The 18,694-nt window shown below is 48.4% G+C and overlaps 3 protein-coding genes across 10 annotated transcripts; 1 reads left to right on the top strand and 2 right to left on the bottom strand.

Annotated features, from left to right (window-relative positions):
- Positions 1-166: 166 nt before the first annotated feature.
- CUNH6orf136 (chromosome unknown C6orf136 homolog) lies at positions 167-3,955 on the bottom strand. The gene is made up of 6 exons (XM_035030679.1): positions 3,726-3,955; positions 2,022-2,414; positions 1,641-1,729; positions 1,255-1,455; positions 547-616; positions 167-469 (listed from the first exon to the last, which is right to left on the bottom strand). Exons 1-6 carry the CDS (start codon positions 3,795-3,797, stop codon positions 356-358), a joined length of 939 nt encoding a protein of 312 aa, XP_034886570.1. The 5' UTR covers positions 3,798-3,955; the 3' UTR covers positions 167-355.
- Positions 2,347-14,348, top strand: LOC118027371. 3 transcript variants are annotated; one of them, XR_004683798.1, is made up of 5 exons: positions 2,347-2,796; positions 3,429-3,598; positions 5,597-5,745; positions 8,014-8,053; positions 13,672-14,348. XR_004683798.1 is itself a non-coding variant. In XM_035030680.1 (4 exons), the coding sequence occupies exons 1-4, from the start codon at positions 2,776-2,778 to the stop codon at positions 13,756-13,758; spliced, it is 318 nt and encodes a 105-aa protein (XP_034886571.1). In that variant the 5' UTR covers positions 2,347-2,775; the 3' UTR covers positions 13,759-14,348. The 3 variants fall into 3 exon arrangements, 1 of the variants encoding a protein (XP_034886571.1); XM_035030680.1 differs by lacking the exon at positions 5,597-5,745; XR_004683797.1 differs by lacking the exons at positions 2,347-2,796; positions 3,429-3,598 and having other exon boundaries at positions 4,920-5,745.
- Positions 4,059-18,464, bottom strand: ATAT1 (alpha tubulin acetyltransferase 1). 6 transcript variants are annotated; one of them, XM_035030673.1, is made up of 13 exons: positions 18,325-18,464; positions 17,808-17,868; positions 17,611-17,702; positions 17,426-17,486; positions 17,190-17,303; positions 16,886-16,987; positions 9,723-9,768; positions 8,351-8,413; positions 7,956-8,027; positions 7,549-7,792; positions 4,985-5,064; positions 4,850-4,892; positions 4,059-4,509 (listed from the first exon to the last, which is right to left on the bottom strand). In XM_035030673.1, exons 1-13 carry the CDS (start codon positions 18,429-18,431, stop codon positions 4,335-4,337), a joined length of 1,260 nt encoding a protein of 419 aa, XP_034886564.1. In that variant the 5' UTR covers positions 18,432-18,464; the 3' UTR covers positions 4,059-4,334. The 6 variants fall into 6 exon arrangements, with proteins under 6 accessions (XP_034886564.1, XP_034886563.1, XP_034886567.1 ...); XM_035030672.1 differs by lacking the exon at positions 8,351-8,413 and adding an exon at positions 9,553-9,621 and having other exon boundaries at positions 18,325-18,463; XM_035030676.1 differs by lacking the exons at positions 8,351-8,413; positions 18,325-18,464 and adding exons at positions 9,553-9,621; positions 17,978-18,318.
- Positions 18,465-18,694: the final 230 nt, after the last annotated feature.

The following is an 18,694-nucleotide window of genomic DNA, read 5'->3' on the forward strand; positions in this document are numbered from 1 at the left end:
AGAAATGGAGCGAGAGAATTATTATTTTAAGTAGGCTCCGTGCCCAGCATGGGGCTTCACTCACAACCCCGAGATCAAGAGTCATTTGGTCTACTGACTGAGCCAGCCAGGCGCCCCAAGCTTATGGGAACTTCTGAGATGCAGAGAAGGTGACAGGAAATTCTCATATATTCACTTAGACTTTATTATTTACAAGTTAAATTACACAGCAGCTTTACACAGCATGAGATGGCAAAAAAAGGAGAATAAAGAGGGGAGGAAGCTGGCTCCTGAGATTCTCGGCCTCCGCCCCCACCTCTTCCTCTTGTGCGTATATAGCGAAGTCTTCAGTGCTGCCTCCATCCCAGTTCCTGGATCAGGTCTTGGAACACACGTGTAAGTTGGGTTCTGGCTCTGACAGTCCCAGAGCCACCAGGGCTCCCACTAGCAGCTTCTTCACAGGCGTTGGGGCCGAGTGTGAAGGCATCAGCTGCAGGGACAGAGGTTAATGCCAGCTGGTGGATGTTCTACACCTTCACCCCATCCCCACCCAGCCTAAGGACTCACTTTGTCTAGGCGATGGCGACAAATGAGGCCGCTGGAATTCAGGTAGAAGGTGGAATAGGCATCATAGGTCCTGGTGAAGGGAAAAAGAGAGGCTTACTGAGGGAGGTGACTGGTCCCAAAGTTTAATGCAAGCATTTGTTTAAGCCATAGTTCCTAAATTTTGCTGCATATTAGATCACCTGGAAAACTCCAAAAACTCCTGATGCCCAGGTTGTACCCTGTCCCACTTAAATCAGAATGTCTGGCACCAATATTTTTTAAAGATCCTTAGATGATTCCACCATGCAGCAAAGTTTGAGAATCACTGGCTTGGGCTGAGCCTAACAATTTCCTGGGATTCTATTCTATGCCAGAAATTTACCAAATACTCTACCTAAGGTTGTGAGGCTCAACTTAGCAGACAGGAATTTTCATTTGTTCACTAAACACTTGAATGACTACCATGTGCCACATAATGTACAAAAAGGAACTGAGTCTAGAGGTTTCCTAACACACTCAAAGTCCCCGATTTCTGTTATATTAAAATAGTTCCAATTTTAGTATATGTGCTGCCGAAGCGAGCACTATTATATTAAAATAGAGAAAACAAAATCCCTGCCCTCAAGGAGCCTGCAGTCAAGTCAGGGTAGATCAAGGATTGTCTGGAAGACTAGACCAGAGTCCTAAAGATAGGATTAGGAAACTGGATCTTTTCTCACTTCCTCTTACCGATAAAGCTCTTCCTTGTCACGCTTGTAGAAACGCAGAAAGAGCATGTGGATGGGCAGCCCCACAAGCCGCCAGCGGGCTTGCAGGGTCCAGTTCTCTGGGTGGCGGGTCAGCTGTAGAACCTCCAACCGAAGCTGTGCAAAATAGTTCCAGGCCAGGAAGCGGCAGAGGGTCAGTGACAGAATGTACCATGTCCGGCCCCTGGGAAGAAGGAATGGGAAAGATCGCTCATGATGGCATAATCAGAAAACCAAACTGGCCTCTGTCTGGGGAACGGGAAACAGTTGTGAGAAGTGGCAGGACCTTCTCTGGTAAATGAAAAAGATCAAGTAGAAAGCACGCAGTGCTTTTCCTCCCCAAGGCCCTACCCGTGCCTGGATTCTCACTTGGTACGGATGTTCAGGATCTCATTGATGAATTCCACATCCGATGAGTAGAGAGTATAGTCGTGGGAGTGAAGGAAGAGATTGGGAAGCTAGGTGGAAGAAGAAGGCATCAGCCCAGTAGGAAAGAAAAGATGATCCTACTTCTCAGTTTTCTCTTTTTGATGCTTCCTTACTCCCCTCTGAATAAAAAGTCATCTCATCGCATGTTTAACTTCCCTTAAATCCAAACTGAAGAACATCATTTCCTTGGGAAATGTTTATAAGATATATACATGCCTGCCTCGTTAATTCCAAGAAAATCCAGTTGACTAACCCTCTACTTCCAAGTATTACCTACATCCCTTCTCACTGCAGATGAAAGCCACTTTCAAGCTGACTTACCTCTTGTCTCAGTCTCTCATACATGACAGCCAGGTGTTCCTCCATACTCGGATCTCCTGGTGGAGTGGCAGGGGAAGGGCAGCAGGTCCCAGGGGCTTGGAAAGGTATCAAAGCCCCAGGACAGGGGCAGGGAGGTCCCTCAAATAGGCTCCTAAGCCCATCCAGGCAGCCGCTATGCATCTCAGGTCCCGGCCCCTCCTCCCCCTTTCCTGGAGGGAGAACCACCCATGGTGAGCTGAGGGCCTGGATCTGAGGGAGAGGTAGTGGGGGAGCTGGTGGCAGCAGCCAGATGGGTGGGGGTGGGGGAGACCAGAGAAGATAAGATGGAGAAGTGGTTGTTGTGGAGGGGGGCCAAAGGGGTGGGAATGGTAGAGCCCGTGGAGAAAGCTGGTCCTAAGGAGGAAGAATAAAAGGGAAAAATATAAGAATCTAGCTGCCTGATGCCCCCTCATCTAAACTCTGTTCATTAACACGCTTCCAATCCCACCTGCTCCTCCTGACAGGAGGAAAATGGGATTAATTCATCTCCATCTCTACTGAAAAGAGGAAACAGGTACAAGTACTTCCCCCAAAAACGTTAGTAAATACATTTACATTTGTTTAAGATCCCAACACTGTTTAGGGGCAGTTACACCTCTCTTACAGAAAGAATCCTAATATTCTGAAAAATGAACAAAGGAACGGAGCAACAGATTTTAGTGTACTGTGGATGAAATGATGTAGCCCTTAACAAAACTCCACCATTAAGTGTGTGATGGAAAAAAAACATCCAACTGTAAGTAGAAGACACTTCTCCTAGCTCTGATTACATTGTGACACCTTGGGCACTCTCATTCCCTATGCCTATCTCATGAATGTCCTCTTATAAGCGAGGACGATGAAGCCACACTGAATTGTTTTGAGAACCATATGACGTAATAAATGTAAATAAAACTTCGCCATCTGTAAATTGTATGCAAATGTAAGCTACTATCATTTCGGGCTCCTCTAACGACACAAACAAGCCGAGACCGTTAAAGGCTGGGCTCCATTCCTCTGGTTTACCGACGTTGCAAGTGCGACGGGCGGGAGGTCACCCAAAGTCAGGCCTAGCCCGGGTCCCTCCGCTCTCAGGGAGCCCCTGGGGGGCGGGGGGGCCTCACTTCCGGGAAGGCTGGCTGGCCCTGCGGGTACCTCAGTCCCCGAGGCGCCGTCTCCGCCGGGGGCGTGGCCATTTGGCCCGGCCCGGCGCAGGGGCCCGAACCGGATCCACCCAGGCCGGCCTTCCTGCCCTGACCGCTATCCCGCTGTAAGATGCGCCGGCTGCAGAGGGCGGCCGGCAGGTCTGGTCGGGACCTGGGAATTCCGGGGCGGCTCCGCGGCCAGGCTGCGAACCTCTCCGCCCCTTGTCCTTCAAATCACCTCCAGGCACAGGTAACCGCGGAAACGCCGGCGAAATGCGGCCGCGCCCCGCCGTCCCTGGTTCACTCCCGCCTGCACGCCCTAGACCCGGGAGAACATCCCGTGCACGCCACGTCGCGCTGCGCCGTCCTGGAGTCCCCGCGACCCCTCGCCCCTCCACACACCGCCCTGCACAGGTGAGAAGGGGCGATAGGACGCCACTGCGCCTGCGCCTAGGGGCGCGCGCTCCGCCCCACACGCCGGCTCTGAGGAGGGTCTCTCCCCGCCCCCTCTCCTCCCTCCCCGTTTCCCCTCTGCTCTCACCTGGGGGCGAGCCTGGTACGTGCGGAGGCAGGGGCCGAGACGCCGGGCCGCCCCTCGGCTGGGCTGGTACATGATCTAACGGGAGCGGAGACAGCGCCTCCAGTGTCCGGCCTCTGGCCTCCTCACAGGGGAGAGCGCGCCCCGGAGCCGGCTTCTTGAAGGGGAAAGGGGGGGGTGGGGGTTGAAGGGGGGGAAACGGAGATGTTGCGCGCTTGCGCACTGCAGCGGGTTCCAGGGCGGTGGTGAGGCACTTGCCCGCAGTGAGTGCGCCTGCGCTTGCCGGCTCTCGAGGCCGTCTCAGAGCGCTTGCGCAGTAATTTAGGTCCTGGCGGTGGCGCTTGCGCAAAAACCTGGGAGAAAACGGGCCTGAACCAGGTACAACGAAGAGCGAGGGGTGGGGTTGAAATAATGACCATCAACTTGCAGTAGCTCTCGTGATAAAAATAAATACTTTTATTACTCAGGTTAAAAATAAAATACAAGTGACTTGGCATTGATAAAGCCTGTTGAATTAATGAATGAATGCATGAATACATCCTTATGACGGCGGGCTTTGGCTACCTCCTGTAGTGAGAATACTGACTTTGAAGGTGTGAGGGGGTGTTGCGGTCACCAAGGCCTGGTGCTGCGACGGTCCTGCAAGTTTCGAATGAACCTGGCGTTGAATATGTCCCCACCCATTGTCCAGGCCTGGGCTGGTAGGGCCTGGGCCTGGGGAGGAACTGTGTGCGTGTGTTCTTCCCCAGACCCAGCCTGTGACAAGACCTGCTCCTCGCTGGCAGACCTGGTAGGTGGGAGGGAGATGGAGAGTGGGTTATAGGGATATTAAAGTGGCAATTAAGAGCAGAGACTCTTCAAGGTCTGTCGGGCCCTGATGTAGAGTAGGACATATGATGGCATATGAGGCTGAAACCGTCAGTGCTACATCCAAATTTGAAACCCCTCAGTACCAAAGGTAAGCACGAGTTGAGCCTATGGGGAAAGAGGGTTTCAGGATATTAGGATGTTAGGTAGAACAGTTTGTGGGAGGAGCTGGTGTTCAGAAGAGAAAGGAGCTGAGAGTGATGTTAGGAGAAGGAGTCAGAGGTGGTGGGAGGCTGGTGGAGGAGGGGCTCAGACCTCACCTATTCTCTGTTTCCTGTTCCCCCTGCTTCGATTCTTGGTTGCCTATGGAAACACCAGGCATGTGCATGGGAAGGCTGGAGTAGGTAGTGAATATGGCCTACCTGATTTGAGGGTAAAGAGGGATGAATACTTACCTGTATTGGGGGATGAGGAACTCAACCCCCCATGGCGGCTGTAGCAGCAGCTTTGGGCTACCAGCCCTGGGGGAGCCCCCCTGTAGAAGAAATGGGAGATGATGGGGAAGAGGCTTTAGGAAGAAAGATGAGTGGGTATGGAGCAATCAGAGGAGAGGAATGAAAGGAATAGTACAGGAAAAAGAGAAGGGTAATTACCATTCCTATGGGGTTTTAAACTAAGCTGTGCCTCAGAAAAGGGGAGGGAGCTCATTTTATACCCCAAGACTTTCTGGAGCAGTTCTGGTTTGTTGTTGTTAAGGTCAAATGTGTTAAAAGTAAGGCTAAATGTGACCCAAGTTATACCAGAAAACCAGACTCAGGCAAAAAAATTTGTTGGACCAGGTGCCCTGGTGTTTGGTTTAGAAAACATGGTTACTTTAATTATAGGATACATCAGACCAGAGGGAAATAGGGAGTGACAAGGCTGAATTCAGGAGGAAAAGGAATTGTCTTGAGAGAGGTCCAAGGATGGGGGAGAGGGCAAGAAATCAGAATGGGAAGAATAATTCAGGGAATAGTCAGGAGACAATAAGTGGATCCCAGAGATGTTGCTAAATCTTGACATTTCAGCAATGGCTGGCCTACGCTAAAGGGTAGAAGTCACCGGGAAGAGCTGGAGGTTTCTGGAGGGAATGGGGGAGTAGCCCTAGAAGCCTATACAGAGGGATCCAGGGACTGACAGGAGACAGAATCCGCAGAAGATCCAGCAGATCACAAAGGTAAGGAAGATCAGAGGACCAGGGATCCCAGGGGAAAAAAATCAGGTGACACACAAATGAGGCTGAGACCTGAAGTTTGGGGTTTTTTTGATTTTTTTTTTTTTCATTGAAAATGTCCATTTAAAAAACACAAAAGAATGCACACTTTATTCAGACAACACTGAAAAGGAGAAGGAAAAGGAGTTGGGAGAGAGGGAGATCCTGCTCCCAAGTACTGGGATGGGGGAACACAGTGGGGGTACCTGATCTACCACACATTCAGAGAGTAGGGAGGGGGAAGATGGCCCACACCCTGGGTACGGAGCAGGGGAAGGTTCTTGCTATGGAGGAAGGGCCAGAGGAAGAGTTCCCCTATCACCTCGAGACAATCTCACAAGACTGCAATATATAATCACCTACCTACTGGGGCAGGGTGTATGCGAGAGAGGATCCCAGAAGCTAACAGATAACTTGAGACTCAGGGCTTGTCTTCTGAAACATGGCTAAGAGTGATCCCAGGATACTCAGTGGGGATCTACTGCCAAGAAACAAACTTCCTCACAGAATCTGGATCTGGGGGAAGTGGTGGTATCTTTAGAAGTGTGGGGAGTCTTTAGAGCCTCAAAGCAGACATCAGCTTAGGGGTTCCCAGACACATACACAAAAAATGGGGAGATTAAGAGTTTGGCAATGTTGAGTGGATCCCTTTGGGGACTGTCTTTATCACTGAACTGCTCTGAAGCAGAGCTCGTTGGCTGTCTTCAGCAGGCTGAGAAGGTAAGTATGGTAGGCACCACAAAACAGTATTCGAGCCACCAGTAACACTGTAGAAGGACTATGGGATTTACTCCATGGACAAGACTCCTAAAAAGGTTTCCCTGGCACAGGAGGCCCTTGGACCTTCCTAAGGTGTTCTAGATTCTAATAGCAAGCAAGAGTGTGCTTCTCTGGATAATGAGTATGAGCCACCCAACCAAGGGATCTGGCAGCGAATCAGGCTATCTTGTGGGAGTGTTCAGAGCCCACTTAGGAAAAAAGGCGTGCTTTCTACAGTAAGAAAAGCTACAAAGTATTAGGCCATCTGGGACCCTGACAACACCTTTGCCCAAGAAAGAGGAAGAGGAAATCCTACGAGCTCTGTCAGGTTCCACTGGAACCTGGGGACTACAATGGAAGAGTGGACCTGGGGTTCTCAGGGAGAAGGGGCTCTGCCTACCCCAGGTCTCCCAGGGAGGGAAGGGGGTAACTATCTGTCAGTATCGACTCTCATCAGAGCGGGGAAGGGAGCTGTGGAAGGGTGTTATGGACAGGAGAAAAGGGAAAGGGAAAATGGGGGAGAGAGAAAAACAGAAAGAGAAGTCAGAGGTGAAGAGAAAGCTAGGGAGAGAAATCAAGGAGATGCCCCCTCTGTTTGCTGGGATGGGTTCCTGCTACACAAAGGACTAACATGAGGCCAGTGGCTCCCCAAACTGTCAGAAACATTGCATCTTCCCAGTAAGCATTAAACCAAGATTTCCCCAATACGAGAGACTCAGTTCCCCCCAACCCAATGGATCTGTTATTTCTATCCTTTCTCCCATCTCTCACTTTAAAAACTATAGAGTCCCTAGACTCCATATAAAGTACTATTCTACTCCTTCATGTAACTTATTTCCAGACTGCTCCCACAAATCTGGTCTAATATACTCTTCTCAAAAGGTGTCAGGACTCTCCAATCTCCCTGTCCTATTGCTTCTCATCTCTGGCAGATCCAAACTGCCCTTTGCCATTGCTAACACCTTCTTTGACAGTTCTGAGGCTCCCTAACCCTCCAACTCCTATTACCTGGTGCGCCGACGTTGGGCTGGGCTGCCCCCAGGGTCGGTAGCAAGCAGAAGGCGGGCGGTAGGGTGTGGGGGGCAGAGGCGCAGGGAACGCAGCAACTCCTGCTCTGGCACAAAGGGGCGGAGGGGACCCCGTTCTGGTGAGTTTCCCAGGCTGCTGGAGCGGGGGGGTGGATGGGCTGGAGGCGTAGCACGGCGAGGGGCCCTGTTTAGGGGCCACGGAGGCTCCACAGCTACCTTCAGAACTGGCAAGAGGGAAAATACAGAGCAAGACGGAGAAAGAAGAAAAAGGAGAAAGAGTGATGACAGCAAAGATTTGGGTAGAAAAAAGAGAAATCAGAGCCTTTAGAGAGAACTACTTGTCCTGGGTTAAGGCCCCCAAGCCCAGCCACCCTACCCGAGTCTTACATTCTCGGTCACTAGAGGAATATGGCTTAATGTCTCCCTCTGCTCTCTTGGGTGGCAGCTTTCTTGCTGGAGCTGACAGTGGACAGGACACAGACAAGGTAAGCATTAGAAGATATACTTTGCACCCCTCCTCCCAGTTTACTACCCCCTTGACCCCAAACGTCTGCTCCCTCACACCACAGTTCCTCCTGGGGAAGGAGAGAGTTCAGTTCAGCTCCATCGCAGAAGCTGTGGCAATGCCTTCCCACCAAGAGGGAATTCAGGGGAAATGCTGGAGCACTTTTGAGGGGAGCCAGAAGGAGCAGGCCAAATGCAGAGTTGGGGGAAAAGTTCTAGGGGGAGACTCGGGCCTGGGAGATGCAGGAGAAAGGTGGCTAAGGGAGGCAAGCTCTTACTGTCAGTGGGTGCTGTCAGGCCCCCCTGGGATTCTGGGGCAGTGGAATGGTCCCAGCCGGGCCCTCTAGATGAGATGGACAAAGTCCTTGGTTAATTAGGAATTGCTTTGGAGAGCTCAGGGGAGGTTAGGGTAGGGCAGAACCTCTCCTTCTAGGGCAAGATTGAAGCTTTATTAGGAAAAACAAAGTTTGAGGAGAAAACAAAGACATTTGGAGTTAGCAGAGTAAATGGGAGGCTAACATACTATCCAAAGCTCTGCTTCCCATGCCCTCGCTTTTCTATTTGCTCCCTCCCTTTCCCTCTCAAGAGGTTCTCTATTGTGTGTGGCAAAGGAGAGATTTCTCAGCAAATCCACTTAAGCTTTATCCATGGTCCCCTCCCCTGTGGGCTTGGGCCCTCACCGCCCTTGTGGGCCCTCACTCCCTCTCACAGCCTGTAGTCAGCAGGAGCTGGATGGGGGAGGCCTTGGCAAGCAAAGCGAGTCCTGGATATGAACTGCCTCCCAGTGCCCGACACTGGTCAAAGCTAGTAAATGGTAACAGATTGTTCTTTGGGTAGTGGTTACTCCCTTTCCTGGCTACGGAGGAGGGGCGAGCTAGCCACAAAGCCAGCTAGCTCAGCATGGGGGCACTTCTGTGCAAGCTGTGGGAGGCAGTGAGGAAGGAGTGGGGCTCAGACTGCCAGGGAATATGTGTGTATGAGGAGGGAATGGGGAGCTTGGGCAGCATTTCAGTACCTCCTAGATTTGGTTTCTCCAGATTGATTTCATTATTTGGTTGGAAATATTATAAAATCTGAGCGTTATTTTCTAAAACTAATGTTTAACTTTGGACCATTCATGTCACTATTCTATGACTGGAAATGGAAGGGCTGACCGCACTTGTCTGTCCCTTGACTGACAGAAACCTGAGGGGTCTGCAAAGGAAGGTGACCCTGGCCTATTTTGATGGGCCTGAAGCGGCAAAAGACCGCATCAATATCAATCATCAAACAGGTCCCAATGAGCTCACTTAGTTAAAAGTTCTGACAAGCGTAAGATGTACTAAGCTCATGAGGGCAAAAGCAGATGGGTAACAACTGCTGGAGACTTTGGCTGCTTGAGAATTTTCCCAAATTGCCCACAATTGCACTGTGCCCCCTGTGGCCTCCAGAGGAACTAGCCACCATAGCCTACAGTTCCGCCCATTCACTGCAGCTTTACCAGCGGGTGTAGGATCAACCATGGCAGCGCGAGAGTGTCGAGATGCCCTCAGGGAGGGAGCAGGGGGCCCTGTGAGAAGGAAGCGGTGGTGCCCCTCAGTGAGGGTGCCAGTGGGATCAAGAATCCACCTCTGTCCTTCCCCTCACCCCAACTACTTGGCCAACACTTACGATGCTGATGGGCAAAGAAGCCTTCGAAGATCACAAAGTTGTTGACCTATGAGATGAAACAAGCGAAATATACGTTGTTCATTCAGCCATTCACCACTACATGGGGACACAACCTGGTCCCATAAAAACCACAGTGGGAGGAACAGAAGCCAGCCTTCCTGTCCTTGTTGACAGACTCAGTCAAAAATTCAGACCCTGGTAAGCTGATCCTAAAAGTTGATATGGAATTATAAAGGACCTCAAATAGCCAAAACAATCTTGGAGGATTCACACTTCCTGATTTCAAAACTTACAAGGTATTGCAATCAAAATGGTGTGGAAGAGGCCTGAAGCTAGACATACAGACCGATGGCATGAATAGAGTCCAGAAATAAACCCACGTGTCTACGGTCAATTTTCAAGGGAGTGCCAATACGATTCAATGGGGGGAAAAACAGCTTCTTTAACAAATGGTGCTTGGACAACTGAATATTCACATGCAAGATAATGAATGTGGACCTCTACCTCACATCAGACAAAAATAATTTCAACTGGATCAAAGACCCTAAATGTTTTGGGTTTCAAAAATTTTTTTAAAGTTTATTTATTTAAGTAATCTCTGCATCCAATATGGGGCTCAAACTCACAATTTGGAGGATCAAGAGTCACATGCTCTTCAGACTGAGCCAGGCAGGCACCTCAAAGATCTAACTGTCAAGAGCTAAAACGATGAAATTCTTAGAAGGAAACATGGGGGCGGGGGTGCTTGGGTGGCTCAGTCAGTTGAGCGGCTGACTCTTGGTTTCGGCTTAGGTCATGAGACTGTCCGTGCTCAACTAGAAGTCTGCTTAAGATTCTTTCCCTCTGCGCCCCCACCCTGCTCATGCACTCTCTCTCTCTAAAAAAAAGAAAGAAATGGGAAAATCTTCATGACCTGGATTAGGCAATTGTTTCTTAAATATGACACCAAAGCATAAGCAACAAAAGAAAAAAAAAATAGGCGCCTGGGTGGCTCAGTTGGTTAAGCGGCTGCCTTCGGCTCAGGTCATGATCCTGGAGTCCCGGGATCGAGTCCCGCATCCGGCTCCCTGCTCGGCAGGGAGTCTGCTTCTCCCTCTGACCCTCCTCCCTCTCATGCTCTCTGTCTCTCATTCTCTCTCTCTCTCAAAAAATAAATAAAATCTTTAAAAAAAAAATAAAAAAAAATAAACTGGACTTGGCCAAAAGCAAAATCTTTTGTATTTCCAAAGACACGATCAAGAAAATGAAAAAACCCACAGAATAGAAAAAATATTTGCGAACACTACATCAAAAACTAATGATGTAATGTATGGTGATTAACATAACAATAAAAATTTAAAAAAATATTTGCGAATCGTACATCTGATAAGGGTATTATATCTAGAACATATAAAGAACAGTTACAACTCAAGGACAAAGAACACACTTTAAAAATAAGCACAAGGGGGCGCCTGGGTGGCTCAGTCGTTAAGCGCCTGCCTTCAGCTCAGGTCACGATCCCAGGGTCCTGGGATCAAGCCCCGCATCGGGCTCCCTGCCCTGCGGGAAGCCTGCTTCTCCCTCTCCCACTCCTCCTGCTTGTGTTCCCTCTCTCGCTGTCTCTCTCTCTGTCAAAATAAATAAAATCTTTAAAAAAAAAAAAAAAAAGCACAAGGAGGGTGCCTGGGTGGCTCAGTTGGTTAAGTATCTGGCTCTTGATCTCAGCTCAGGTCTTGATCTCAGGGTCATGAGTTCAAGCCCCGTGCTGGGCTCCAGGCTGAGTGTAAAGCCTACTTAAAAAAAAAAATGGGCATAGGACTTGAATAAACACTTCTCTGAAGAAGATATGCAAATGGTCCATCAGCACTTGAAAAGATGCTGAACATCATTAGTCAACAAGGAGATGTAAATCAAAACTACAAAGAGATACCAGTGCATACCCACTACCATAGCTAATTAAAATATAAAAAAAAAAAGGTGGGGCGCCTGGGTGGCTCAGTCAATTAAGCTTCTGCCTTGGGTTCGGTTTGTGATCCCAGGTCCTGGGATTGGCCCATGTCAGGCTCCCTGCTCCATGGGGAGCCTGATTCTCCCTCTCCCTCTGCCTGCCACTCCCTCTGCTTATGCTCTCTTTCTCTCTGTCAAGTGAATGAATAAAATCTTTTTTTTTTTTAAAGATTTTATTTATTTATTTGACAGAGAGAGAGATAGCGAGAGCAGGAACACAAGCAGGGGGAGTGGGAGAGGGAGAAGCAGGCTTCCCGCTGAGCAGGGAGCCCGATGCGGGGCTCGATCCCAGGACGCCGGGATCATGACCCGAGCTGAAGGCAGACGCTTAACGACTGAGCCACCCAAGCGCCCCAAGTGAATGAATAAAATCTTAAAAAAAAAAAAAAAAAGGAAAATGACAAATGTTGGTGAGGATGTTGAGAAATTGGAATACTCGTACATTGCTGGTAGAGGATGTAAAATGTTGTAGTCATTGTGGAAAAACATTCTGTCAGTTCCTCAAAAAATTAAAAGAATTACCATATGACCCAGTAATTCCACTCTTAGGTATATACCCAAGAAAACTGAAAAGATATGTGCAAACAAAATCTTACAAATATTCATCACCAAAACATGGAAACAACCAAATGTGAATCAGCTGATGAATGGATAAACAAAATGTAGTATATTCATATGATAGAATATTATTCACCCATAAAAAGGGATGTGGTACTGATATATGCTGCAACATGGATGAACCCTCTGAAAACATTATAGTAAGTGAAAGCCAAACATATTGTAGGATTCCATTTATATAAAATGTGCAGAATAAGCAAATTGCCAGAGAGCAGATTACTGGTTGACAAAGGCTGGGGAAAGGGGTATGGGAAGTGACTGCTTAATGAGTTCTGGGTTTCTCTTTGTGTGATGGAAAAGTTTTGGAATTAGCAGGGATAATCAGACAACACTGTGAATATACTAAAAACCACTGAACGGTGTATTTTAGATAGGTAAAAGTGCATTTTATCTCAAAAACCAAAAGTCTGTACCCTACTTTTTAATTCTCCCAGGACCCAGGCTAATGGAGACAGGGTGTACAGAACACCAGGAAAGAAGAGGCATCCAAAACTTTCAAAACAGAAGCTTAAACATACACACATAAACACACCAGGCCAAATGGCTTAAGTATACAAATACTGAGAATAACTAAGCTTTAACTAGGGTTCAAATGGGTGGAACTGTCAAGGGAAGACATGCTGGAGGACAGGGTGCCACTTTGATAACTAGTAATTGACTTAGAGTGATTTCATTATATTATCATATTCAATTTGGCCTTGACAACAATCCTTGGAGTCCCTGTGTTAAAGAGTAAAGGCTTGGAGACATGGCCTGCCCAAAGCCAAGTAGCTAACAAGCGACAGAACTGGGCCCCAGACTCTAGCTGTAGCAGTTCAGCCAGGAATAATACAGTGTAGTCATCAAGAGTGGGCAGTGGGTTAATTAATTAAATTTAAATTTAAAAAATAGCAATAAAGAAATAAATAGGGGCGCCTGGGTGGCTCAGTCTGTTAAGCGGCTGCCTTCGGCTCAGGTCATGATCCCAGCGTCCTGGGATCAAGCCCCGCATCGGGCTTCCTGCTGGGCGGGAAGCCTGCTTCTCCCTCACCCACTCCCCCTGCTTGTGTTCCCTCTCTCGCTGTGTCTCTCTGTCAAATAAAATCTTAAAAAAAAAAAAAAAACCAAATAAAATGTTTAACATTTTTTTTAAAAAGAGTGGCAATGGGTTCAAATTCTTGCTCTGCCACTTATTAGCTTGGTCACTAAATCTGTATAAACCTCAAATGGAGTCAATAAAAGTACCCACCTCAAAGAGATGTATAAGGATCAACTGAGATGATTCACGTAGATAGCACACAGAGCTCATGAATCATTGTTTACATTGTTTACATGATTATTTATACTCTATGTTTTGGTCTTACAGGTTACCTGGCCATGCCTAATACTGTGCTCCTTCCACTGCTCTCCACTGCCTCTTAATGGAACAATGTACAAGGGGAGGACATTCTAAGTATAAATAGACCCTGCCTGTTTCCTGCCTTGACCCTGTCTAGCCACCCACCCTCCTCTAGAAACAAGCACATGCCCAGCACTCCTGCCACACCAAACTGCCTGCAATACCCCAGAAGATAACTGAATACCTGCTTTTGCTCATGCTGGTTCCTGTATATGAAATGCACTTTAGCCTGCCCACTTGTCCACTGTCCCCATGACATTCACCTTTCAAGATTAAGCTTAAGTCAAGCCTTCCTTTACCCAATCCCCACCCCAAGGTAGCACTCACCATGTCTTTATGCCTCCTTTGTAAGCACATCAATCAAATCATGTTAGAGTGGATTAAATGTCCATGCTCTGAATCCAAGGCAAACTTGTCAACCCAATCCCAACCCCTCCTGCCCATGACTTTGCTTCAGCAATTCTCCTCACGTTCTCTGACATCATCACATTTTCTCTCTACCAAGGCATTCTTATGCTGTTGGTGCTTCCAACTGAAAACAATCAACCCTCTCTTAATCCACTTTCCCCTCTACCTCTTGCTCTTTTTCTTTGTTCCCCTTAAAGCTGCAATTTTTTTTTTTTTTTTTTTAAGATTTACTTATTTGAAAGGGGTACCTGGGTGGCTCAGCCAGTTAAACACCTGCCTTCGGCTCAGGTCACGATCCCGGAGTTCTCGGGTCGAGTCCTGCATCGGGCTCCCTGCCGGGCAAGAAACCTGCTTCTCCCTCTGCCCCTCACCCCACTTGTGCGCTCACACTCTCTCTCAAATAATAAATAAAATCTTAAAAAAAAAAAAAAAGACTTCCTTATTTGAGAGAGAGTGAGCTTGCAGGGCGAGTGGGGGGAGGGGCTGAGGGAGAAGGAGAGAAATCCTCAAGCCGACTCCCCGTTGAGCATGGAGCCAGACAGACACAGGGCTCAATCCCAGGACCCTGAGGATCATGACCTGAGCTAAAATCAAGAGTCAGACACTTCACCGACTGAGCCACCCACATGCCCCCATTAAATCAGCATTTAAAAGAGTGGCCTGGGGTGCCTGGGTGGCTCAGTCGGTTAAGCGTCTGCCTTCGGCTCAGGTCATGATCCCAGGATCCTGGGATCGAGTCCCACATCGGGCTCCCTGCTCCGCGGGAAGCCTGCTTCTCCCTCTCCCACTCCCCCTGCTTGTGTTCCTGCTCTCGCTATGTCTCTTTCTGTCAAATAAATAAATAAAATCTTTAAAAAAATAAAAAATAAAAAAAGTAAAAGAGTGGCCTATTCTTGTTATCTCCACTTCCTAGCTTCTCAATCTCCTAAAGCCCAATCCATTCAGACTTCCACCCACCACTGCAGGGAAAAGGCTAATTAGGATCACCAGTGGCCTCAGGTGACTAAATACAATGGTCACCTCTCAGGCCTCTTCTGACCTCACTGATCAGCAGCATTTTACTCAGTAAGCCATTTCTGTCTCCTGGAAACACCTTCTTCACTGGCCTTCCAGGGCACCCTACCTAAAAATTTTCATCTAATTCCCTAGTGCTGTTCTCATGCTCCATGACACCTCTTAAAAGAATACTGGGTGGCTCAGTCGTTAAGCGTCTGTCTGCCTTGGGCTCAGGTCATGGTCCCAGGGTCCTGGGTTCGAGCCCCACATTGGGCTCCCTGCTCAGCGGGAAGCCTGCTTCTCCCTCTCCCACTCCCCCTGCTTGTGTTCCCTCTCTTGCTGTGTCTCTCTCTGTCAAATAAATAAATAAAATCTTAAAAAAAAAAAGAGTACTCAAGGGCGCAAGTCCTTGAACCATTTGTCTTTCTCTATACTCACTCACTCCTTGGTGACCTCATTCTGCCTCACTGCTTTCAATACCCTATGTATGCAGAAACCTTTCTGTTCCAAACCTCTTCTCTTTTTAAACTCCAGAGAAGTACCCAACTGTCTACTCAACCTAGGATTAACAAAATCAAAGTGGACTCCTACTATATCTTCCCAAGGCTGCTCCACCTACCATCTCTGTTACGGAAACTTCATCTGTCCAATGGCTCAGGCTGAGTTTGGGATCATTCTTCACTCCTTCTTTCTCTTTCTCCACAGATAATCTACCAGGAAATCTTATTTAACTTCAAAATATTTAAAATCTGACCACCCTTTACCCTCTCTACTGCTACCATCTTGGTTTGAACCACCACCATTTTTCATCAGGATTGTTGCCTCCTAACTGGTCTACTTGCTCGCTATCCTTAACAGCCAAAGTGATCTGGCTAAAAGTATGATGGTATCATCCCTCTGCTCAAACACCTACTATGACTCTCCTCTTTCCACTCAGAGCATAAGCCAAAGCCTTTACAATAACCTGTCAGATTGGAAATATTATTCCTCCCCCGCTGCTGCGTGATCTAATCTACACACTCCCCTTCACTCCTGCTGCTGTAGCCACACCAGCCAATTCACTTGCTCAGGCACATCCCCATCTCATGGAGTTTGCACGAGCCATTCCTTTTGCCTGGGATGCCCTCTCTACACTCTCCATTATCTGACTCACAAGCCCATGCACTCCCATCTCCACAGCGGTACTCGCAAGCCTTCTTAGTGGCTCTCATCTTTCCAGAGCACGTTATCATCAACCATAGTAAATAGTCACACATTATGTTTGTCTCACCAACTAGGATATAAGCTCCACACGGCCAGAAACTTTTATTTGTTTTGTCAAGTATTCCTAGTGTCCAGAATAGTGTCAAGTGCTCAATAAATACTTGCTAAATGAATGGATAGCATTAGTAACGTTATACTGTATTTACTTATACACAAACCACATTCTCCATATAAAGCCAAAGCTCCCAAAGGTAAGAAATATATACTTTTCTGGGCCTTAATAAACATTGAGTAAAGACCTCTGTAAAAACAAGGAGATGCAAATGAGCTGGCTATGTTTGGGGCACAAACATATTACTGGGTATACAGAACAGCAAAAAATTAAAATAGATGACTATGAATAGCTGCAGAATGAGAGATGTTACCACAAAAAAAGGAAAAAAAAAAAAAAGGAAGAGCTTAGCTGTATGAAATGAATCCTATATAATGGGGAATAAGAAGTGCTTGGAGGATGCCACTTCTTTGCTGAGCATTAGTAAGGATCAGTAAGGATCTACCCTCTGAAACCTCTAACCTGTGGAACTGTGGTCTCCAGGTTGTAATGTTTATTCAGGAACTTAAGCAGCTTCTGTGAGGGTCGGTCAATGGCCAGTTGGTGTGGTTCAACTCGCTCCTTCTGCAGGGAACAGGAGACTCAGGGTAGGAGAAGGTGGGGGGAGAGCATGCCAACAGGAACCCAGCAGCCTGGGAAGGGAATAGGAGGATATGGGAACATGGCAGGCAGGAGGGTGGAAGGCAAGGGCTCTGGGAGGGCTCAGCGCAAAGGGGCCTTTGATCTCTATTTTGGATGGACTGGTGAAAAGATAAGTAAGTTACACCTGCAACATATAGTGGAAGAGTTCTCGCCCATGGCCATGGCGCTGAAGTGACTCATGGATGTAAAAGTCTAGAATGCAAAGTGGTTCTACCTCATTGTGAGCCTCACGATCATCCTACGAGATAAAGAAAAACAAGTACCTTTTAGGACCCAGACATCGTTGCCGCCTCCCAACTCCCAGCACTTTTATTCTTAGAAGCCAAGGCATGTGAACTCTCAGCTTCCAGTAATACTCACCAGTACAAAGAGTTTCTTGTATCCAACTTTAAGGAAGCCGATAACGGCTCCTTTTCCAGCCCTGTAGGATGGGGAAAATAGTAAAACAAGCTAGTAGCAACTATTTGTAAGGGAGAGTCAAAAAAGGAAGAGGGGTTGGGGAAGGAAGGAATCAAGTATGGGATGGAAGGGCATTTGGCACTCACGGTCGCGCTGAAGTGTCTTTGAGCACATACATAACATGGCGGTTACTCTGCATCCTTGATGCACTGGTGATGGGAGCAGGAAGATGCTGAGCCTGCCAGGAAGATAGACAGACTTTCTGCAAGTCCATTTCAAAGGACCTATGCCTCCCTTATCTACTGGCCCCAGAGAGCCCCTCCATCTAAAGACTCCCCAATACCTTGGCAGAAGCCTTGCCCAGTTCATCTACAATGGTCATAATTTGCTGCTGCAGATCAACACTACAGAAAAAAAGAAACAAAGAGTCAGATACTCACTGAATTAGAGGGTCCTGGGAACGTTGGCCACAAGCTCAACCCAGGTTCAGCACTTAAGACTCTCTGACCTTACCTTGGAGACCTCCGATCTGATTTTCCACCCCACCTTTCTGGAACCCAAACTTCTGCCACACCTCTTTTTCAATACATTACACTCCCCCCTCCCTGAGGTTTATTGTGGGGAAGCAGGAAGGGCGTGTCAACCACATCCTTTGGTTAGAACAAATCAGGCCAAGGAGTGAAAGGTCACAGATGCAAGTGCCCATCAACTCCACTAGGTCTAGGGTCAAAGGTCACCAGAAGGTTGAGCCAGAGCAACAAAAGGAGGTCACTAGTCAGTGAGAAGGGGGCGTGGTGCCTGGACCAGGTTTTTTAGAAGCACAAGGAGAGAAGGGCCTTGGGGCGGGTTTGAGATGTCACCGGGCCGGCGTTGTGGTTCCGGGTCGGCGGGCTGGGGGTCGCAGGTGCTGATCCAGCACCGTGATCCGCTCCGGGAGCAGCGCATCCACATCGAACGAGAACTCCATGGCCCATTGTGCGTGGACGGACCCGCCCCGTGGCACGTCACTTCCGCCCCTCCCTGAAAGGAGGAGGTTGGGGAAGGAGAGGAAGCACTTCAGGGAGGCTTTATTTCCCCGCTACGCAGGAGGGGCTCAGGACCCGCCCCTAGGGCCCGCCCCACCCTCCTGCCCATCCCCCCTCAGCGCCCCCACCCCTCCTCCTCCCCAAACTCCCGCCAGGCCAGTCCCTTAACGCCACTCCCCCGCCCCCGCCCCCCACCCCGCGGGTG

Source organism: Mirounga leonina, unplaced genomic scaffold, assembly GCF_011800145.1.
Source record: "Mirounga leonina isolate KUSES-001 unplaced genomic scaffold, KU_Mleo_1.0 Mir_366, whole genome shotgun sequence".
Taxonomy (NCBI): domain Eukaryota; kingdom Metazoa; phylum Chordata; class Mammalia; order Carnivora; family Phocidae; genus Mirounga; species Mirounga leonina.

Excerpts from the sequence above, each read along its gene's own strand:
- LOC118027371 (XM_035030680.1), top strand. The coding sequence starts at position 2,776 with ATGGAAAAAAAACATCCAACT. Across the intron at positions 3,599-8,013 it reads CCACACACCGCCCTGCACAG|CTTTCTTGCTGGAGCTGACA; the intron begins GTGAGAAGGGGC and ends CTTGGGTGGCAG. Across the intron at positions 8,054-13,671 it reads GTGGACAGGACACAGACAAG|GTTACCTGGCCATGCCTAAT; the intron begins GTAAGCATTAGA and ends TTGGTCTTACAG.
- CUNH6orf136 (XM_035030679.1), bottom strand. The coding sequence starts at position 3,797 with ATGTACCAGCCCAGCCGAGGGGCGGCCCGGCGTCTCGGCCCCTGCCTC. Across the intron at positions 2,415-3,725 it reads CGTACCAGGCTCGCCCCCAG|GACCAGCTTTCTCCACGGGC; the intron begins GTGAGAGCAGAG and ends CTTCCTCCTTAG. Across the intron at positions 1,456-1,640 it reads ATCCTGAACATCCGTACCAA|GGGCCGGACATGGTACATTC; the intron begins GTGAGAATCCAG and ends CCTTCTTCCCAG.
- ATAT1 (XM_035030672.1), bottom strand. The coding sequence starts at position 18,431 with ATGGAGTTCTCGTTCGATGTGGATGCGCTGCTCCCGGAGCGGATCACG. Across the intron at positions 5,065-7,548 it reads GCCCAACGTCGGCGCACCAG|GGGGGCTCCCCCAGGGCTGG; the intron begins GTAATAGGAGTT and ends TTTCTTCTACAG. Across the intron at positions 4,893-4,984 it reads TTCCTCATCCCCCAATACAG|GCAACCAAGAATCGAAGCAG; the intron begins GTAAGTATTCAT and ends GTGTTTCCATAG.